Source organism: Poecilia formosa, unplaced genomic scaffold, assembly GCF_000485575.1.
Source record: "Poecilia formosa unplaced genomic scaffold, Poecilia_formosa-5.1.2 Scaffold182, whole genome shotgun sequence".
Classification (NCBI taxonomy): Eukaryota; Metazoa; Chordata; class Actinopteri; order Cyprinodontiformes; family Poeciliidae; genus Poecilia; species Poecilia formosa.
Genome location: NW_006800121.1, coordinates 746,709 through 769,047, shown reverse-complemented (window position 1 = coordinate 769,047; position 22,339 = coordinate 746,709). Strand labels below are relative to the sequence as shown.

General features: G+C 42.2%; 1 protein-coding gene across 2 annotated transcripts in view; it reads left to right on the top strand.

Annotated features, from left to right (window-relative positions):
* llgl1 (LLGL scribble cell polarity complex component 1) overlaps positions 1-22,240 on the top strand; it is a 33,406-nt gene extending 11,166 nt beyond the window's left edge. Inside the window, exons 3-23 of one of the 2 annotated variants that reach the window (XM_016678393.1) lie at positions 5,267-5,348; positions 5,453-5,613; positions 5,701-5,847; positions 8,153-8,315; positions 8,418-8,553; positions 8,713-8,767; positions 9,171-9,325; positions 10,458-10,678; positions 11,768-11,835; positions 13,190-13,355; positions 14,803-14,907; positions 15,662-15,954; positions 16,727-16,877; positions 16,951-17,089; positions 17,561-17,874; positions 17,957-18,148; positions 18,223-18,295; positions 18,430-18,544; positions 20,313-20,377; positions 21,714-21,849; positions 21,927-22,240. In XM_016678393.1, coding sequence (XP_016533879.1) covers positions 5,267-5,348; positions 5,453-5,613; positions 5,701-5,847; positions 8,153-8,315; positions 8,418-8,553; positions 8,713-8,767; positions 9,171-9,325; positions 10,458-10,678; positions 11,768-11,835; positions 13,190-13,355; positions 14,803-14,907; positions 15,662-15,954; positions 16,727-16,877; positions 16,951-17,089; positions 17,561-17,874; positions 17,957-18,148; positions 18,223-18,295; positions 18,430-18,544; positions 20,313-20,377; positions 21,714-21,849; positions 21,927-22,005 — 3,016 coding nt within the window. In that variant the 3' untranslated portion in view covers positions 22,006-22,240. The remainder of the gene's footprint in view (positions 1-5,266; positions 5,349-5,452; positions 5,614-5,700; positions 5,848-8,152; positions 8,316-8,417; positions 8,554-8,712; positions 8,768-9,170; positions 9,326-10,457; positions 10,679-11,767; positions 11,836-13,189; positions 13,356-14,802; positions 14,908-15,661; positions 15,955-16,726; positions 16,878-16,950; positions 17,090-17,560; positions 17,875-17,956; positions 18,149-18,222; positions 18,296-18,429; positions 18,545-20,312; positions 20,378-21,713; positions 21,850-21,926) is intronic. The other variant, XM_007565720.2, reaches the window with a different exon arrangement.
* Positions 22,241-22,339: the final 99 nt, after the last annotated feature.

The following is a 22,339-nucleotide window of genomic DNA, read 5'->3' as shown; positions in this document are numbered from 1 at the left end:
AAGGAACCTGCAGTTTGCTTTCTAGGTTTCATTGACGATGTGGCTTTTTTTATGTTTCACTGTTTGATGAAATTCAGCTTTTAATCAGATTATTAGTAGGGTAAATAATGTTCATTTTAAAGCTTATTCTTTATATTATGTCATGTTTTTCCCTCATGAACAACATAACATAAGGAGGAACGCTGTGATATGTTGAAGGCAGAGTGTTGGAAAGAGTAGGAACGTTTTAAAGAGACAGAGACCCAATTTCAAACGCCAACATTTCTTTTATGTCATGTTTGATATATTTATAAAAAGCATTTTTTTATATATTTGAGAAGGATTGTATGGGGAAAAAAAAGAATGATTAGTTGGTTTGTTCGTCAATAATTTGGAGTTGCGCCTCAGAGAAAAATCCGTGAATATGTGACTCAACGAATACTGAACTAAGTGGGGATCCACCGTACCGTGAGACTGGTTTTACTTTTTATTTTGAAGGTTTTATTGGCTCTAGCGTCCTATTTGAGAGTGGTCAGACAGGAAAGTAGGTAATGAGAGAGGGGAGACATGCGGCAGCCGTTATCAGGCTGGGACTCGAACCTGTGACAGCCTCGTCGAGTACTTAGTGCTTTACCACCACCCCGCTGCAGCATCTCCACTTTTCTTTTTAAACAATTTGAACATTTTACCTAAATCTGTGTTTACTGTTTGCAGTTTGTAGTGCGTTCAATGTTAGAAAATTGCGTGTAGCTTTAGGGAAAATGCTTCACAAATGACAAATGTCTTTGTAATGCATCTGTAGTCCTTTTCATAAAGCTGATAAAAGTTTTGCTTGTTTAATGAAATCTCCAGAAGAGATGGGTTTGTTTGGTGGGTGTAGTTGTTTGGCCGGTCTGACAGACATGACTCTTTTGTTTTCTAAGGAACTTTGAACAAACCAGTTAAACTTTCCAGACGCCCCTGAAACTCTTCTCCACACTCCCTTGAAGCTAAATTGTCCTTCTGTGTGTGGTCAGCTTGTACACTGACTCTTAGGTCCCGGGGGGTTGTCCTCTTCCTCTCTTCCTGTCCATCTCGGTATTCCACCACATTTCTGTGTGTGTTCGAGGGTGTTGGCTGAGAGTCCAAAAGGGGGACAATGCCCTCTGTTTGTCTGTATTCAGACCGTGAAATCGCTTTATCCCTGCTCTCTCTCTGCATCACCAGGCCAACTGCACTTGTCTTTGTTTGTTTTTAAGATAAATATATACATATATCTCATCATAATTCTGCTCCCTAATGGCTCAAAGTGATTTGTTTACATTTTAGCACCTAGTTTTAATAGTTTCTGGATAAGTCGAGGGTAAGGAGTGCGGATTAAGACCTGGTTAGGTCTGGGTGACGGATTAGGGGACTCACTGTGTGAGTGGCGTGTTTGCATAGGGATAAAGTTTGGAGTCTGAATGGGAGAGACTGTATTGTTGACTCATGTGTTGCAGGGTTCCTTGTCACATTGGGTACATAATAATCTTGAATCTTAATGCAGCCAATTGAATGTCCAACTAGTTTAGGTTATTTCTAGGTGTTTGTATCATTCTCTATTTGTAATTTGACACTTGTTTGTTTGGATTTCTGTGAAATGCCTCGACTTTCAATTGTTTTTTTTATTGCAAAAATATTCTAATATAGATAATTAATGATTTTAATTGTCTTATCAGAAAAACATGACCTATATTTTAGCCCTAAGCCAAACATTTCAGATGGAATAATTGATCATAGATTTGTGGAGACTAGTCTAATTTGTAAACCTAGATTGCATCAAGATGACAAACGGAGGCGAAGTGTCAGCAGCGAGGATTTGTAATGCTGACCAATAAGCACAGCTCTTGGTGGGGAAAGGAGCTTAAATCAGACAAACTGAGACATTTAATGAGGTGTTAGAGCATCAGAGGCCTAATCGTTGTGAGGAAGTGCTGACATCATGACTGGAATCCCTCCACCAGCTGTTCTCTGACACAATGCAACCAGGAAGCTGATGGAGAGCGTGTGTGCGTGCGTGTCCCAGAGTCGTGAATCATGTGTCACACTTCAGCTTTCATGTTTCTCTGACTGGCAGTAAAAATATCTCATTATCTTTACCGCCGCCTCCCTCCCAGAGGGGTTATTTTTATTTTTTTGTAAGGTATGAAGACGATTGGTAGCGGAGATCCTGGCAGTCTCGGTCCTGCCAGAGGTGCCACAGGTCGGCTAAAAGTCAAGGCTGTGACAGACTCCCAAATAGTCATTAGTGGTCCTCTCTCCCCCGCCCCCTGCCTTCATTCCAGTCTGATGTGTGCTGGGAGCCATATAGATTTGTGATGAGTGAGCTGTGGCCAACATAACTTTGCTGCAGTACAAACCAACCACTGAAGACCATCTGCTTTCTGTCAAGCTATCCGATAAATAAAAAAAAAATAATAATAAACCCTCAACTTTCTTGGTTTTTGCTTTGTTCTTGTTGGCATGCCGCAAATACGAGTATCTCATTCATTGATTCCAGCTGATATGAAGTGGTTTGACTAAAATGAATAGACGGGGGATATTTTAAAAACATATCTTCACAGGACGAACCTTTTGAAGCAGTTTCTCTCGGTTTCTAAGATGGTTATGAAGGCCAGACGGTGGGACTTTTGCCACTTGTGGAAATACAGCGTCTCGTTAAAGTATCCCCTTTGACCATTTCAATGCATTTCATGTACTGGAGCAAGTGAAAGTATACCGTTTTTGTTAACAATTACAAATGTAAAAACTCTGGCAACTGTTTTCAGAGTCGAAATTTATTGTGACACTGATAGTTTTTCATTATTATTTGTACTCCAGTAGCCTAGCAACGACATTTCTTTTCCAAATTCACAGTTGTGTCTTTGTGCAATGACAATAAAGTGAGTCCAAGTCTTTTGCCACAGTTATAGCTGCTGGTTATTTTTGTGATTTGTCTTTATTAGCTTTGCAGATTTTACTGACAAATTAGCTCAAGCTGTGTGTGTTTGAATGGACAGTCCCTAATGATATTTACTTTTCAAGTCTTAAGGAGTCTGATTTGAACTGAATCTGGACTTTGAATGGTCCAGTCCGCCGTATGTCTCTTGCGAACTAATTGCTGATCTCCATCAGCCCTTTGGTGTTTCTTTTTTTTGTCTGGAGCTGCGGTTCGTGACCCGAACGTTCCTCCGACACCTCGACTTCCAGCTGTTTGAGGCATGTGTTGTTGTGGTGAATAAAACGCAGAGCCAGAAAGTGACAACACTCAGGAATCCCAGTATAACACTCTCATCGGCCTCCAGGGGATCAGCAGCGGGTTGCGGCGAAATAGGTGGGGATTTAATTTAAAAGTAAAAGAAGACCAAGCCGGCGGAGATGAGGTGGAAACTAAGGGGTTACTACTCTCTTTTGACTAGAAAGCGGTAAGAGAGTAGTAGTAAGGTCAGAGTTAAAACACTGGGGAATAGTGGCAACAGCTTTTAGCTTATGGGTATCACACAAAATGGAGGGAAGAAGGGGAACTAACGAGGAAAATGGAGGTTGATTTCCATCCGAACGCACAGAATAGGAGCAGAAAAGACGGACTCTTAATAATACATCGCCTTTTTCCTAAACGATTCAGAACGGCTTGTAAACAGCAATATGATTGTGTGCAAAAACAAAAATGAGCAACTTGTGCTTGCTTGGATTCCCACAGGCTTGTGTAAGCATTGGGTCCGAGTGTGTAAGTACGAGAGCTGCACACGTCTCTCAAAGTGTGCAGCTCTAGTTTTTAAGTGTCGTCCCAAGTTGATCAACTCTGCTTTATTTAGTACGCTAAGAAAAAGAGGACTGTTAAAATCCCTGTTAATTACACACACTCTCAAACGTACAGACGAGTGGGTTCAGGCGTGTGCGTCATCTAGTGCTGATAATTGCTATGATCTTTGTTTATAGTGCTCCACTTTCTCCCCTGTTATGGCACTGAGGCACTTCGAGTTTACAGGTTAGGATTGTAACCTTCAGTGTGTGGTTGGTTTATTTTGTTTCTATTTTTGTTTTTAAGGAGCCTTGAGAATGTTTCCAGATATTTTCCTCATTTTCACGCATAGAAATTATGTGGAGAGTATAATTATATTAATGAACTGCGTAGGGGAATGTGCAGTTTTTGTTTTTGTGCATCGTGACCTTAGTAATGTTCTCTATCGAAGGCTTTAAATGTCAAATCCATTTAGATCCAGATTTTTACATGTTGTTTTCTTTTTGTAACTTTTACGAGCACAGCTTTGTGTGAGATGCCATCACAATGACTTGAATTATAAACACGGATAATTGCCATCATGTTAAATGTCTGATTGTCATTGGCAATGTCGTGCACTGTGATGCATTGAGATTTAACTGAACGGAAAAGAAAATGTGCAGTGTTTAAACAGAAATGAACAAAAATGTAGGTGCTAAACTTTATGCTTACAAACTTATTCCCTCAGTTTCTGCACACATTTCAATACATTTCTGCATGCAGTTGAAACTTCCTACCTACCACGTAAAATTATGAGTTTTCTATTGAACACAACTTTTAAAACAGTCCATCACAAGTTCAGGCAACTTGGCATTTTGGCTAATTTGATTGGATTACGCACAGGTATTAAGAAAAATGACTTGTCCTACAGAATCATATTTAAAAGAAGGAAATCTTAATAAACTAAAATATGATCTCCTTGCTTACATTAAAAAAAGGATATTATTTATAGCTTATTGATCACATTACAGTTTTAGTAGTTGCATAACATTAAATTTCTTCTTGAAACATGGACTTAAAATAGAATTAAAATCAGCCAAAGTCCGTGTCTGTTGAACTGTTTATTGTGCTGAATATTTTCCATTTGACCTCCTGATTTGTATGTTTGTGTAAAAAAATTGTGAGCTTTTTATGGGTAAAGAAAACTTGAATGCCTGGTAGTGACAGAGAAACTTCATCTAATTTCAGTCCGTTTACATGATACTCACAGGTCGCTAGTTAAAACAGAATTAGCTCAAAAAGGTTGAAGTTGACTCAACACCATGACTCCTAATGCTTTTTGGAAATTTAGACACAATTTTTGTAATCACTATTTTTATATTAATATTAATCTAAGCATCTAATATTAAGAGACTTGTCTGTTTTTTTTTTTCTTCTACCTTGCTATGTTCAAGCTTCTAGTGTCATTTCAAGACACCAGAATAGCCGATTTTTAGTTTTAATTATTGTAAGTAAATAAACACAGAAATGCTTCCTGAGTTGTGGATTTCCTTGACCAGAACCTTTCAGCTACGGGGCTCCAGGAGTCGAGTTCACAGGGCTGCACAAAGACACCACCGCTGTAACTCAGATCCACTTCCTACCTGGTCAGGTGAGCGTTGGAGGAAAAAAACAAGCAAAAAAAGCATCATCTTGCTTTCTGTTTGTAATATTCTTCTTTCAAATGAATTTCATGGCGTTATTTCTGTGTCTTAGGGTCGTCTCCTGTCGCTGCTGGATGACAACACGATTCACCTTTGGGAACTGGTGGTGGGGCCCCACAGAGAAGTGGGTGGGGCAAAGAAAGAGGGCGGAGTCTGTCTTAAACACGTGGATAATTACTCTCTGCCTGGAAGGCCTGGGATTGAGAGCTGCAGGTAGGAGGAGAAAAACCATGGAGGACTGTAGCTTATGAATGTCTTTAAGCTTTTTAATTTTTAATATCTGTTTGCTCTCTATGTCAGCGCTACGCATGTGACTGTCCTCCTCTTGCTGAAGTCATGTGACCTGCTCTGCGTCGGAACAGAAGGAGGGGGCGTTTACTTTGTGGAGTTGCCCCGCCTCGAGTTAAGGGAGAGCCAGACGCTGCTGCAGGACCAGGTCACCCAGAGGTGAGACAGTCTGAGAAATGAGAAGCAGGTTCTGTTCATAAATGAAGCTCAATACAAAAAGATGTATTGATGTCCAGATTTAGGTTTGAAGGAAAACATGAGTGTCGGCTGCATTATTCTACATTAGAATATGACTAAAGTGAATTTAAAAAGTGGAATGTGTAGTTTCTAGATTATTGTACACACACAGTGATATATTTTAAGTGTTTACTTCTGCTAATATAATATAGAAATATGAGCATACTGAAAAGTATGTCCATATTCTGTATAGTACATGCACTCAATACTTGGTTGGGCTCCTTTTGCATGAATTTAAAATAAAATTTTAACAGAAAAGGAAACCTTGAACCACTGAGCAACAATCCAGTCATTTCTTCTTTTGACATCTCTGAAGATGGTTTGATAAAACAAACGTGGCATTTGTAGCTAATGTCCTAAATACATGTGAAGTAGCTCTTTGAGGTTGAGCTCCTCTTGTTTCTGTTGCTTTTCCTTCCACTAAACATTTTATTCATAAGATTGAGTCCAGTAGTCTGAACAGTCTGCCACATTTATAATTTTATTAAATAAATGGCTGAAATGTTTATTTCAGTGACATTCTTATTTGTTTTCTTTACATGCCTCTAAGTGAGGCTTAATTTCTTGACATTGCAGAAAACCAAAGTAATATTTAGCTGTTAAAACATCCTATCCAATCTGTCCTTGTTTTCCCTCATTGTCTATCACAGTATGGTTTCTGTTAAACTCTAAACGGTTCAGTCTCCTTTGCTCGTGTCCAGCTGAGCTGGTCTCACACACACACACACACACACACACACACCTGCTGATCCAAATATCAGTGTTGTTCCTCGCAGCAGCAGGCAGGTCAGGTTTAAGAGGTTTGATGGAGCACAGACAGACATTCTTCCTTTTTTTAAACTTGTTTTTACCTTATTTGACCAAAAATGTAAAAAAAAAAAAAAAATTGTAATTTGTTGTCGTATGCTAACAGATGAGCGTGTGGATGAGTACAGATGTTTTCTCTGTCAGAATCGGGTTTTGGTTTGTCGATGACGTCCAACGGTAATAAAATAGTTTAGGATACCTTTTTAAAAAATTGTTGCTTTGCCATCCCTCATTAACGTAGGCTGGCAGAGAGGAGCCAGCAGGACTGAGGCGTAATGAAGGCCTTGATAAGCTCTGTGTGTGTGTGTGTGTGTGTGTGTGTGCGCGTGTGTGCGCGTGTGCGTGTGCGTGCAAACGAATGGAGATTTCAGACAGTGACGCTTTGTACCAGCTGCCAAAACTCAGTGTTCCGGTCGGGGAAGTGTTTCAGCTGAATATCCAAACGTGTACACACACACACAGGTCTATGGCGCATCACCAGGATTCTGCAACAGGATGCTGGATTCCCTAAAAATACTAGTGAGCACACAGGCGGAGACAATGGCATGTTTTGTTAGGAATGTTTCTGCCTCTCTGCGTGCGGAGAGGATCTTCCTCGGCAAGCTCCATCCCAGCAGTCAGATGTTTTGTCTCTGTGTGTGTGTGTGTGTGTGTGTGTGTGTGTGTGTGTGTGTGGGTGGGCTGGCTTTGCTTCATCAATACTGAAGAGTCCAGAAAACCTCAGTGGTTTGGTTTTCTTCCCCTCTCTGCTGCTTTTTTCCCTCTTCCTTCTTCTTCTATCTTTTTCCTTGGCCGAGGGAATCCTCTGACATCTCGAGGGTGTGTCCTGCTCCACATTCCTCCGCTGCCTCAGAGGAATGTCTGTCTGATCCACAAGCTGCAACTCTGCTTCATCTCGATGTTGACAGGCTGCGTTGTAGCCTCGTCTCTCACAGATGGCTTCTGCTCTTTGATCATTTCACACGAGTTTGAACTGTTTTGTGGAAATTGGAGTAAAGTGAGAAGCTCTGCTGTTTTCATCACCTCTAAGAGTTTATACTCTATAATCTTTCCCTTTCTGTGGAGTTGTTGCTGCATCCTGTTTTGATCATGGATGTCATGGTAATTTGGATCTTTTAATTATTTATTTACATTATTTTTGGGCCTTTAAAGATGATACAAGCTTCAATTTGTCCAAGTACTAATATAAATATTTCATCCTGAAATGTACATATAGTTTCCCTCATATGTTTGTGGATATGTACACACTTGCTGCCTAGTCAAACCAGGTTATTATAATGTACATTATAATGGAGGGGTCACATTAAACGGGTTGCTTAACTAATCAGAGTTCATCATTTCCTGAGCAGCTTTCAAAGCCCATCGTTTTCTGGCAAAAGTTAACAGATGTTTTCCTTTTTTTTTTCTTTTCCCTGCACAGCCTGCCAGATGAGTACAGATGTGGGAAGTCGTTGGGTCCAGTTGAATCCCTCCAAGAGCATCCTCAGCAGCCAGGGAAGATTCTGATTGGCTACAGCCGCGGCTTGGTGGTCCTGTGGGATCTGGGCACTCGCCACGCTGACCAGCTGTTCCTCGGCAAGCAGGTACTTAAAGCTCAAAGCTGGGTCACATCATCATCATCATCATTATTATTATTTTTCCTCCTTGTGTGTTCATGTCTGGTGGTTGTGGTGACCTTCCTGCAGCAGCTGGAGAGCCTGGTGTGGGAACGCTCTGGAAGCCTGTTTGTCAGTTCCCATAACGATGGAGGATACGCTGTGTGGCCCGTTACCAGTGGCAACGCTTGCACTCATCAGCCAGTGTCATCCACCATCCCGTATGGTGAGAAATGTATACAGAGACGCGGCGGCGGCTACGTCATTTGTTAGTTCAGTCGTGTTTTGCGGAAGTTTTAGATTTAAATGAGATTTTTCTGTTGTTTGGACTAAAAGATGAGGGATTTTAGTTTGCATTCTCACAGTTGCAGCGTTTTCCTCACAGGTCCGTTTCCTTGCAAAGCCATCAACAAAATCCTCTGGAGGACTTCACAGACGGGGTGAGTGTTTTAGTTTTAGCTGATTTGTTTGATGTCGAAACCGTCTCACATTTCTGCCATAACGGAGCACAAAGAGTCGGCGTTTTAACGTCTGCTTTGTGGTCAGGGATTTTTGTACTTGAAACAAAACGGCTTCTAATTGAAACAATCGGTTGAAATTACAGAAACCCTTTTTGTTTGTAAAAGGGAGTTGAAACCCATGGATCTTTTTGAAGTAAATTTATCCACAGTCAAATTGCTCCAGTCATCACAACTTCACTGTGAGCAATATTGGCCTTCAGGACCATGGAAATGCATCAAAACTCTACTTTCCTGATGGTCTCTGTTTATCTTCTTCCGTCCTGAGAGTAACTTGTAGTAAAACGACAGTCAGCCTGGTAATCGCTACAGTTTTGTGTCTCAGTTCTCCGGTGCTGCTGTACAGCGGGGGGATGCCCAGAGCCAGCTACGGCGACCGCCACTGTCTGACCATCCAGCAGGACAAAGAGCACGTCACTCTGGACTTCACATCCCGAGTCATCGACTTCTTCACCATCCACAACATGGAGCCGGACAGAGGTGACGCTCCCACCCTCATTAGAGAATTTACAATGCCATCTACTTGGATTTATTCACTGATTTTAAAAGTGAAGCTCTCATTTTACACTTCAGAAAAAAATTGTTTCAGGGGTTTTAGGGTCATTTTGAGGAGCTGAATCCAAAAATAACAATGGTTTTGCTCAATTGGGTCAACTTTCTGAACTAACGCAACATGAACATCAAAATGCAGGACTTGTTCTCGCATCTGGATCGGTTTCCTGAGTATCTGGGATCAGTGAGTGATGAGCAGGAGGAGAGACTCCATCAGGACAGAAAAAAGACGGAGAATTTTACACAATGAAGACGTAATGTTCAATTTGCATGCACTAACCCCCATCAGTGTTTATTATTCGACTTACAGAAATCCAAGATTGTAACATTTAATTAATACACTTTGTTAGAAAACTTTTTTTTTTCCATTTTGGATGAGTAATGTTAACGGAAATGAGCTGATAATGTCACAAAAATGTAACCAATTTAGTCCGAAGATCGGATTTCCCTGAATCAAATTAAAATATAAAACTGATTGAGAAAAATGTCATCTTTAGATTGTAAAATCGTCCTAATTCAGTTGGAAAAACATAGACAACTTCCAAAAAATATTTTTTTTTGTAACCCAGTATTATTTATAAACGGAATGATATTTTATTAATTTAAAAAAATTACGTGAATTTTCTCAGAAAATCTAAATATCTTCTAAGGCCATGCAAAAAAAAAAATTAAAAAAAATTCACCAGACGGTCGTTAACACCTTCCATAAACTACAACAGTTTTATTTGCACAGAAACTGTTTCGAGTTCTAGATGCAAACATATTGGTGGAAAGTTTAGTGGAAGGAAAAGGTTTATTTTAATAAAAACAAAACATGTACTAGCAATTGGTGTAACCTGGTGAAGCAAGGCCATTAGAGAGTTTGGAGGAAGATTAAGGCGTGAAGTGCAGCTGCCATTAGTGCTTCATGCTTCACCCCACACACACACACACACACACACACACACACACACACACACACTCCTGAACCAGACACTGGATCACTTTTCTATTCTATTTTATTAAGATGTGTTTTATTCCCTTTCCCTCTTCAATCAGTTTTTCCTCTCCCCCCTCCCAGAGTTCGACGACCCGTCGGCTTTAGTGGTGCTGCTGGAAGAGGAGCTGGTTGTGATCGACCTGCAGACCCCGGGGTGGCCCACCCTGCCCACGCCCTACCTCGCTCCCCTCCACTCGTCAGCCATCACCTGCTCCTGCCACATCTCCAGCGTGCCTCCTAAACTCTGGGAGAGGTTAATCAACGCGGGCAAGGCGCAGCGGAGCCGGCAGCACACACACATGGTGAGGAGCCGCTGGCGGAGGAAAAAGGCCTTTTCCTCAAACCCAGCAGGCTTAAAGGAAGATTTATCTGTTGGCAAGTCGCTGTAAACACCAGGGTTGGTTTTTAAAGTGGGTTAGATGTGTAATCCGGATAATCATTTTGTGGGAATCCGAGGTAAACGGCTTAACCCGACATGTTGGAATGGAGCTTGGTTAACTCTCTATGTTCGGATTTATTTTAAAGTTTAAAAGAAATCTGAATAGAGAGAAACCTTGTTTCTTCAGGGGTTTTAATGTGATGGATCACATTAAAACCCGTAAAAGTTAAGCTGGTTTAGTTAAAGTTCTGATTTAAGAAGAGGAAACAAACACGATGCGTTCTTAGTCGGCCTGTCGCGATAACAAATGTTGCTAGACGACAAATTGTTCCAGAAGTTATTGCGATAAACAGTAATGTTGTTTTGAGGCTATTTTCGAGTGATATACTGGTAATGGTGTAGTAATGCAAGAACTCATTCATCAATTAAATCCTAATGAATGTTTTACTGGGATAAAATAAACAAAACAGAAACTACAAATAAAATGAATTATGCAGATTGTCCTTCAAACAAGCGACTAGTTCAGACCGAAGCGCCAGACTGAAGACTTTTATCATCCAGTTTTTGGTAGAACCAGAGAGAAAAGATGAAAACAAATCATGCAAATGTAAATTATTGAGTGATTAACTGATTTATTGCAACAGGCCTAGTCCCTAGCTTAAACAGCAGGTGTTAGCCGTCCGTCTTTTAGCTTGGATCATCTGTTTGATCGGTGGCAGATTAGACTCGTGCAGACGGACACAAACAGCTGCCGCTGCTGCGTTCGCAAATCGCTGCTCTTTGTTGGTTCTGCGTGCGGCAAAACCAGAGAGACTGGAGGCAGCAGAAGAGCGGAGAATATGTTCACCGCAGTAAACGTTCGAGCTGACGTCACGACGACGGGGAAAACAAAGCAGAAGCATTTATTTGTTCGGGGCAATTTAGTAAGCAAACAATTACTGCTGCTTTTTTTAGGGTCCTAATTTGCCCCAACTCCTTTTCTTTTCTTTTTTTTTCTCCCCTGTTTGTGCAGAGCTGGCCCATATGTGGAGGAAAGAATCTGGCGCCTCCACCCAAACAGCAAGAGCTGCTTTTGACCGGGTTTGTGCTTTAACACACTTACTAAACCTCAGTTTTACACGCAGCATAAAGAGGAGCATGTTTTCCACGCCATTTCTGACGCTCAAGAGGAGGAACAACCACAAGAGCAGCCGGAACCTCGGACTGGATCCGACAAGCCGATCCGACTGTCAGGACGGCTAAACCTGCCAGGAGTTAGACTTGATCTGGTTTTAGATTTTCATGGAATGATCAATTTAATCAGAAACCAGAGTGTGAAGCGGCATTTCTGCTGCCATTCAACACAAAAACAGATTTCTGCTTTCATTTTATCTGTGAAATGTATTGTTTTAATTTTGAGGTCTGATGCGTCGACTTGGCAGTCCATGGCAGTTTGTGTTTTCTGGTAACAGCTTCGTTTCAGCCAGCTGTCTGGCAGTGCACAGCAGCAGAACAGACAGAAAGGCAGCGTTACTTTCGCCCTGTAAAAGTTGGGGAAAGCCCCGGCCACTCTGGCTCGCTCTTTCTACCGCGTCTCAGTGGAAGGACTTTGAACCAAACCACAGGAACGACGGGATATTTCAGTGGTTTTCAAACTGCAGCTTTACAGCTTTACTAATAATTGAGACTGATAACCAGCCCGTACGCCCTGGATTTTTGACTTTTAACATGTTCCATGCACTAGCTTCACAAATCGCCCATTAAGAAAGTAAAAACTGAGCAGATTGAATATGAAATTTAGTTGAATATTTTGCACTCTTGCGATTCTTTGTGCATAAAGAAACCTGATTGGTCGATGTTACTATTTTAGTTAAGCTACAAATTAAAGGCTCGCAAACATATTGTGAATATATTGTTTATGCAATATTAGGATTGTTGGAGTTCGGTAGTTGTTTTCTGATGTATTCAAAGTGTTATAAACTTGTATTTTTAATGCCAGTATAATATTTATCCAGGTAGACGATGCCTCAGCTGCAAATGGAAGCAGATATGAGAGGAGAGGGAGAGAAAGGATATTATCATTATAATATTTACCCAACATTTATCAGCATCGTAAGGTCTTCTAATATCTTGGAGGGTTTTATTTTTGTTTGTTTTTTTGTTTTTTTACAAATGGACACTAGAAGATTCAGTCTCTATGCTGGAAATGTGCTTTTCTATTTGGGAAAAACAAAGAAATAAAATGCGAAATTCATCTAGAAAAGCCGCCGCCACAAAAAGATCAAAGACGAAACATTTGAAACATTTTCATCTTAAAAAAAAGAGAAAGTAAAAGAATAAAAGAGATGGAAATTGTGTTTTATTTTAGAAAAATCCCCCCTCTGATGTGCTGAGCTACACTCATCAGTCACGACTTTGTTTTTCTCTGATTTTTTTTTTCCTCTGACGTTTCCAGGCACGAGGACGGGACGGTGCGCTTCTGGGACGCGTCAGGCGTCGCCCTCACGCCGCTCTACAAGCTCGGCACGGCCAACGTCTTCCACACCGACTGCGACGAGCCGCCAGACCCCAGCAATGACCCCGACATGCAGCAGGAGGAGGAATGGCCGCCTTTCAGGAAGGTACTGACCGAAAGGACGACTCCGGGTTCTCTCCAGGGTTCGGTTTTACCAGCTGTGGGAACCAATTCGGTCCCTGAACGTCTGTGGCCTCGTTTTCCCATCGGATGCTTTTCATGCGTTTTGATGCCAGCGTTTGTAGCTAAAACTTTGGCTTTGAACATCTGATTGTGGTTTAAATAAGCTGACTTGTTTTTGGAGTGTGAGTAATTTCAGCAGTCGGGAAGTAAAGGATTTGGAGATGAGTCGCCACACGAGCGAGTATCAGTGTGTCAGCAGGATTAGCTCACATCAGCTGGAATTTCAGGTGAAACGAAGATGAGTTCAGAAGACGGCAAAAATACAAGCTTGAACACTTTAAAGAAAGATTTTTGTTTCTTTTTTCCCTTTTGCATTGTTTCGTCTTTCCAACTCTCTTGCTACACTCGCATTTCTCCTCTTGGGTCTCATGGTAACAGAGCTGCATGTTGAGGAATGTGGCCCTCATATGGGATGAAGAGACCTTCCCTCTTTTCTCAGCTGTAATGAAAACCAGACCTATGGTCTCTCTCTCTCTCTCTCTTTTTCTCTCTCTCTCTCTCTCTCTCTCTCTTTCTCTCTCCCTCCGTTCTTGTGTGCATGTCTGCGAGTGTTTGCGTTCAGCTTCTCCAGCATTTTGTTTTGCAGAGACTCTGCCTCCATGTGTGCCAGATTCTGCAGGAATTCCTGCCGTCTCTATGTGGGAGAGCGACAGATTAATGTGCATGTTTAAGGGTGGAAGGGCTGCTAATAAACGAGGAAGGAAGGAGGTTCAGGTTGCAGCCGAAATCGGATCGAGACGACTCGGTTCTTGTCCTAGTTTGTGTCAGAAGTCCTCGATTTCCCCATGCTAATTTCAAGATTGTGTGTCACAAATTGTTAGATGGCAGTAAGCCACTATTAAAAAACGACGGGGCTGAAATGATTAATCGGATTAATTGCGATTAATCAGTTATTGAAATAATTGTCAACTAATTTAGTAAATTATTAATAGTTAACTGAAGTTAACAGACTTAAAAAAAGACAATATGGAAAAAAATGACCATCTTCAGATCAGTAATTAAGCCAAGACTGTAGAAAGAATATATATATTTTGCATTTAAGATGAAAACACCTTTGTCTGTAAATATGTTCCAGTCAAAACTCCTCAAGTGGTTTTAGCTTCACTGAAAGCACTTTATGCAATAAAATGTTATTTTTTTCTGAAAGTAATTGGATTATTTGTATATTTGCATCCTGAAATTCTGCATAAAAAGGGCTTAAGTGGTTAAATGTAAAATCTGTAGAACGTGCCATTAAAAAAAAACCATTAATCAGAATAATCGAGGGATTAATAAAATAATTAGTTGCAGCCCTAAAAATGATCTATAGTGTTTTTTGTTGTTTTTTTTTCAGGAATGAATGACTGTAACCTTCCTTTTTGCCTGTGCAGGTGGGCTGCTTTGACCCGTACAGCGACGATCCCAGACTCGGCATCCAGAAAATCAGCCTGTGCAAATACAGCAGCAAGCTGGTGGTGGCAGGAACAGCCGGCCAGGTGAGCATCCGTTTCCTCACCTCACCTGTCCAACTCTTTCTATGGCAAAACAAAATAAAACAACCAAAATAAGTAAATGTAGTTTTCAGCAGAGCACGTTCAGTACTCTGTGTAACTACAACATCAGCTTCACTTAGAGAGTCTCCTAATGTTTGACACTTTTTGAAAAGAAAAGTCTCACACTGTTTGCTTTGTTTACAACACGCATTCCCTGTGGCTTCATATTTGCTAAGTTTGTCGCATCTATTTTCAAAGCTGGAAAAAATGTTGACGTCCTGCGTCATTGTCATCTGGAAGTGTTTTCCTTCGCTCCCCTTCTCACAGAAGGAACTAAGTGGAAGCAAAGGAAAACACTGATGGAGCGAGACCTGGCCGTCAGTTTTTGTCATGTCCGACGGGTTAAACTCGTGTTTCCAGCTAATGGAGTTGCTGAATTTCAACCAGACCCTGCAGGCCTCTCTACAAGAGGACACTTAGCATGATGGAAATGCCAGTTTATCTGCTGTGATGCTCCGACCGCCGGGAGGCTGGATAAACGTGGAGCCATCACATTACCTTTTATTGTACCTTCAAAGCTTTTATCCTTTGTGCTCCGGAGCAAAACGACAATCAGAAAATGAGTAAAAAACGTCGAACCTCAAAGGAAAACCTTGAAAATGCAGCTTAGACTAATTGAAAGTGCGTCTCGCGGGACATGTTGACGTCACGCAGAGCAAACCGTTTGCCCTGAAACGATGAAACCGTCCCTCCACAGGTGATCGTCCTGGCCCTCAACGACGAGCCGTCGGACCACTCGGTGGACGTGTCGGTGGTGGACCTGCTGCAGGACAGGGAGGGCTTCACCTGGAAGGGCCACGACAAGCTGGAGGCGCGCCTCAAACCCGCACCCTTCCCGCCGGGCTTCCAGCCGCAGGTGCTGGTCCAGTGCCTGCCGCCCGCGTCGGTCACGGCGGTGGCGCTGCACACGGAGTGGAACCTGATCGCCTTCGGGACGAGTCACGGGTTCGGCCTGTTCGACTACCACCGGCGAAACACGGTGCTGGCGAGGTGAGGAAGGCGACGTTTGGGGGATCATGATGGTGCTTGAAGTCCTTGAAAATCCTTGAATTCCAACAAGGTGATTTCTGTATAAAGTCATTGGAGGTGCTTGAAATTTAAACTGAGCAGCTTTGGAAAAAGTTACGTTGAAACCAGAAGAGACTTTTTTTTTTTTCTCACCATCTGAAGTTAAACCAGACCGAAAATTTCTTATTTTCAATCAGTTATTATAACCAAAACCATTTCTATTTACTAAATACCAGAAAGTTTTTAGGATTTAATCTGAGCAGGAAGGTTATTTATGTTCACATGATTTGTTTGGATTGTTTTGATTATTTATTATTCCTAATGGCTCAATGACCTGAATTGATCTGTGTAATTGAAATAAAGGTTTACTTATATTTTTACATTAAGCAACGTTATCGACGTTGTGAGAGTTTTTGTTTTGTTCTCAGACCAGTCGGGTGTGTATTGTGTGTGTGAGACATTTTAAATTTTGTTCTGTTTTATATTAACCTTTCACTGTAGTAGAACGTCAGATACTCTAGCAATGCATTATTCAGAACAGTAAAAAATATCATTCTAGTGAATTTAAACTCTTTTTGTCCATTTGTATTGTTTTTATCTCCAGTGTGCTGCTAGAAAAGTTGGAAAGCGTACTTTTAAGATGTACAAATGTACAAATCCTTGCATAAACAGCTCAGTCTACGTCTCTCATTTTGTTGTTTGATTTGTAAATATTGAATAATTTAATCGAAGTCTGCTCCCCACTTTCTCTCAGGTGCACCCTGCATCCTAACGACTCGCTGGCGATGGAGGGTCCGCTGTCCAGGGTCAAGTCCTTAAAGAAATCCCTTCGACAAAGCTTCAGACGCATCCGTAAGAGCAGGGTGTCTGGAAAGAAACGAGCCATCACCACCCCAACCAGCAAGGTGAGACGCGTCCCTCCTGTGACGTGTGGACCGAGCCGGGCTCTGCAGAGCGCTAACGACGTCTCTGCCGCAGGTTCAGGAGGCCAACGCGGCTTTGGCAGAGCAGGAGGAAGTGGCTCCTGTGCAGCGACGGATCGAGCCTCGGTCAGCGGACGACTCATTGTCAGGAGTGGTCAGATGTCTCTGCTTCGCTGACACATTTCTGCGTGACGGTTTGTCCTGCTTACTCTAAAAATATAGTTTCAGCATTTATTTTTCTGCATTTGGTTGACGAGCGTCTCGGAAAGTCCTCATCCTTTGATTTTCCTCACGTTTCATCCCATCAAAACCTCGACGTTTTACTGAAATTTAAAAGTATAAATACCAGTAGAACCAACTTTTGCTGGATTTGCAGCAACAAGACTCTTGGGGTTTGTTGCCACAAGTTTTGCGCGTCTTTAAAACGGAAACTTTTATTCTCGCTTTGTTGCAAAATTGCTCAAGCTGAGTCTGATTGGAAGAAGAGTGATTGTGAGCAGCAAGTTTTCAAATCTTGATGCAAATTGTCGATGCGTCATTTAACATTTTTGTGTTGTTGATCATTGTTAACATGACAAAGGTTTTTGGGGTAGGAATGGTTTTTAATTTCACTGTATTTCGATGTTTCACTCTCAACCCGGTGTGTGTGTGTGTGTGTGTGTCAGGTACACACCATGGCCCCACGCTTTGGGCCGGCACCAACTCGGGCAGTGTGTACGCCTACGCTCTGGAGGTCCCCGGCGTGGGATCGGGCCGCGCGTGTGAGCGGGGTGGAGCGAACGAGGGCGGCACGTGCGTGGAGGCGGTGCTGGGTAAGGAGATCCAGCTGATGCACAGAGCGCCCGTGGTGTCCATCAGCATCCTGGACGGGCGAGGGAAACCGCTACCGGATCCGTACGAAGCCTCACAGGACCTCGCCATCGCTCCGGACATGACCAACGCTCACTCTGTCCTCATCGCCTCGGAGGAGCAGCTCAAGGTGCAGCCAGAAAGACGAGCTGAGCTTTCGTTCTCGTTCATCGCTCCCAAGGTTGCAGTTTTTAACCGTCCTCCTCCCGCAGGTGTTCTCGCTCCCCAAAGTGAGCGCCAAGACCAAGTTCAAGTTGACAGCTCACGAAGGCTGCCGGGTGAGGAAAGTGGCCTTGGTTCTCTTCCACTCTGCTGCTCAGGAAGACTACAGCGAACACACACTCGTCTGCCTCACCAACCTCGGAGACATGCACCTCTTCACCATACCCGCCCTCCGACCTCAGGTAGGAGCAGGACGACGCGTCCCGCCCAAGGAGATTTCACCGTGTGCTTCTAATTGTGCGTTGCGTGTGTCCAGGTGCGATACGACTGCATCCGCAAGGAGGACATCAGTGGCATTGCGTCCTGTGTCTTCACCAAAAACGGGCAGGGTGAGGCTCCGAAAAAATCCTTCACCGGTTAACAATCAGACACGTTTACATCCGAGAGGCACAGAAAGCGATTCGGTCTGGCCGAATCCTCCTCCATCCCCAAAGGTTGATGTGCGTTTTGTTGTTTTCCGCAGGGTTTTACCTGATCTCCCCTTCAGAATATGAAAGGTTTTCCCTTTCTGCCAAGGTTCTAACAGAACCGCTCTGCTCTGTGCAGCTGGACCGACCACTAGAGCCCACAGCTACCAGGTAACGCACTCTGAAAACGTGCAACTTTGAAGCTTTCGGCTCTTAAACTTTTACTCTATAATACAGGAAACATTTAATTATCTACTGGAATAATTCTTCATATATTTGGACGGATCAGAAATGACAAAAACTAACGAGATGCTGGAAACGACTATTGTTGTGGCAGAAGGAGTTGGTCTAATAGAGTAGTTATTATAGCCTGAAATACCAACTTAATGTTAAACATGTTGCAGTTATCAGCGTCCGCAGTGTTTGTGTTTTATTTATTTATTTATTTTTTTCAAAGAAGTTCCATGAATGATCCTGGATTCCTGAAACACTTGAAAGCACTTTGCACTAATCTGAATGAGACTAAAATCAGTAAATATATTTGTTGTTTATCTCATATTTCTATTTATTCAACACTTTGGCAGCAAAAAGGATTTTTGAATTGAAAATGTTTTTGCCGATGTATGTTTTTTGATTAAAATGCGCTTATTTACAGACGCTGAAACTGAACTCGATTAAAAATTTTGAGTCCCACAACTAAAATCAATATCTGATCTGATCACCAGGAAATCAACCTAACTGACTCCAGTCACAGGCCAACTCATCTAAAACTGGGAAAAGTCTGACTTTTATCCAGTCATTGAATGCTTCACAAGTGCTACCAGCTAAATTCTGTTATTCTTTCTATTTATTTAAGTTGAGAGAGAGAGTGCATGACTTCCAGCAGATAACAGGAAGGCTTAACGTGTTGTAGCAAATATGCTGTGTAATCGTAATGACCTGCTTTCTACAGCTCTGTTCTTCTAATCTGTGCTCACAGCGTAAGAGGCTAAAGAGGTTAAAAATGGAACTGTTTGTTTTGTGATGACAGTAAATCGGCTCTTCTCCAAATATGAATCATTATTCATAACCAGAAGATTCAAGTAGGCTGAAAGTCACTGTCAGTAGTCAAGAGTTCAAAACTGAAACTCGAGTCGAAGGCAGCAGCAGGTCAGTTGGTGTTTAACATCTTTTGCTTTTTCTTCTAAATATTCTAAGGTCTCTGCTCTGTCAGTCTCTACAATACAAACAGAAACCAGAGTCTTTCTTTATGATATCTAAAGATATGAACCACTAATGGTTGCCAATGCTCCTTGTGGTGGAGAGTTACTGAGTTTCTCATATTCAGGCTGCTGAGCGGCTGAAGTCATGCGTTCAGCAGCAGTGAAGACGAATTCCTCTTGCAAAACAGAAACAATTACTTTGCTCACTTCCCAAACGATAAAAACTGTAATTAACACGAGTTACACAACAGAAACCGATCTTCTTTCCCAACTTTGAGGCCTAGTCGCTTGCTTTGGGTTCTGGATGAATCCGTGTTCTTCTGAGGACTGAGAGTGTTTACTTCTGTTCGTCTAGAGGATTAATTGCATGTTGACGGGTCTTATCCAGGCCGATCACAAAACTCGTTTTGCAATGTAGAGACTCGATCAGCGACGCTGAAAAGTGTTTCTTTTCTTTTCTGTGTTTTTCAGCTTTCAGTCCAGAGTCAGAACAAGCAGGCGCTGTTTGAAAATGACTCTGTCCTCATGAAAATAAAACTCCATGTGAAGGTTAACGACATGATCCTTTCAGAAACGTCTTTTTGCTGCTGTTGATCTCTAATAGTTTTGGCGTCAGTAAAATCTACTAAGCCTGCTGTTCTCCTTATGCTTCACAACCAAATAAAAACTAAACTGTCACTGAGCTTTACTACTGTATTAGCTGCCAAACTAAGTGTTATATGTGTGTGTCTCCACAGCGATGGTACAACAATGCACCCGCAGGCCAACGGGACCCACAGAAACCAAACGGGTCAGGCTGAGGGTACGTCTGATCGCACCCTCTCTTGTTCTCTTCCCGCCCCCTCGCTCTTCCCTATCTATTATAACGTTTTTATTTTTAAACAACTCTCTGAAGCCTCCAAAACCCTGACCATGCCTCTCAGGGGGGGCGAAGGGAGGCTTGTCCTGTCCAGTCTCCATGGCAACCATTGAGCATGCCCCAGTTGCCTCTCCCATCTCTGGCAGGGAGCACCGGTTGTTGTGGAAACGGCTCAGTTTCTTTTATTTTCTGTTTTTTACCCTGCACTTTCTGGTTATTTGGCAGTTTTACAGCAGTTTTTAAATGTTGACATTTTTATATGAGCCAGCTTTCTAAATGCTTGAGTGTAGTGATATTTTTAGCCATTTAGCCAATATTCATCATTGTAATTAATGCTTTAGAAATAGATGGGTTTTTTTTTAAAACATAGCTGCTTTAAAGTGCAGCACTATAACAAACTAAATGCAACACATAACTTTATTTGTTTTTAAACATGCAGCTGAAGCTAAATTTTTACAAGAGATGTATAAAAAAACTGTTTAGGTCAGTTATGATGACTACAATTATTTTCTTGTTTCTAAATGAGAGAATAATGAAAGATGGAACTTTTAGGATGACTTTATTTTTTAAAGTTCAAACTTAGAAGTTTATAAGCTTTTAGCAGAGTAGCAGAGGTCGTTTTTTGTTTTGTTTGTGTTTGTTTTGCAAATGAAATATTAGTCATGTTACCTTAAAATGAAGACCAACTAGAAGTTTGAAAAGTTAAGCTCAGTCTGGTTTAGCATCACTCAGCAACTTTCAGATTGCGTCTTTAGCTGCATTTCCATTAAATTTAAAATTGCGCAATTTGACATTTCGACAATAAATTTGCTTAATGAAAACATGGCAAATGAAATTTTTAAAAAAATGCTTGTTTTCGATATAAAGTTAGTTTTTGCGCTAGGATGAAGTGTGTTTTTAGCTTTATAGAAACTAGTACGTTTCGCAGCGCTGCAAGGGAAACGCTTTTTTCACATCACACTCGTCATGTGATCAACAACCAGATGTTACTACTGGCAGAAAAGATGAAGACAACAGGAAGTGGTAGGAGAATGATGGCGCTGCATGTTTTTTTTTTTGTTTTTTTGTTTTGTTTTTTTAACTTAATATGTGATTTTAATTGTGAAATAGATTTTTTTCCTCCCTCTCCCCCGACTTTAGCAGAATATCACAGAATTTAGCCCACATTTGCAATGGAAACGCATCTTTACACCAAGCATGTGTCTCCCTGCCACACACCACGATCAGCAGCCCGGGTGCAAAGTGAATCATTTACGATGTGCGGATTCCTTCCCCTCAGGGCGAACGGAGGCGTCTCCCTGCACCCTGTCTTCTCCCATCCTGGAGACGCCGCTGGACTCCCCTCTCAGCTGCGCCGACCTCACCCTGGACACCACCGGGGAGATCACCGTGGAGGACGTCAGGGACTTTCTAACGTAAGCGCCACACCACAAGTCTCCGCTCGCGTTTCTTCGGGAGGCCCCAAACCAATCGGGAGCGCCTTGTGTTTCAGGACCGTGGACGAGGCCGAGAACAACCTGAGGAACATGAAGGAGGAGGAGGGACGCTCCGCTGGCATCCTCATCAACTGAGGAGGTGAGGAGCAGCTGCTGCTTACAAAAACTGAAGCCGCAGATTGGCTTTCGTTGACGGACGCGTCAGACTGGAGGGGTTTTCTTTGCGCATGCACCTGTTTGTGATTGAGCCGGTCCGGTGTGTTCGAGCTTCAAAGAGCGGTTCTGTCTGGGCGCCGCATTCCTGCGCTGCATTTCCATCCAGGCAGGCGCCATCAGCGGTTCGCTCAGAGGCTCGCACACCCACACACAGACACACACACGTTCCCACATTTCCATCCAGCAGTGTGTTTTAAGACAGACATAGACAAAATAAACTGCCCGCATTACAAGAAGTTAGACATTTAAGTAA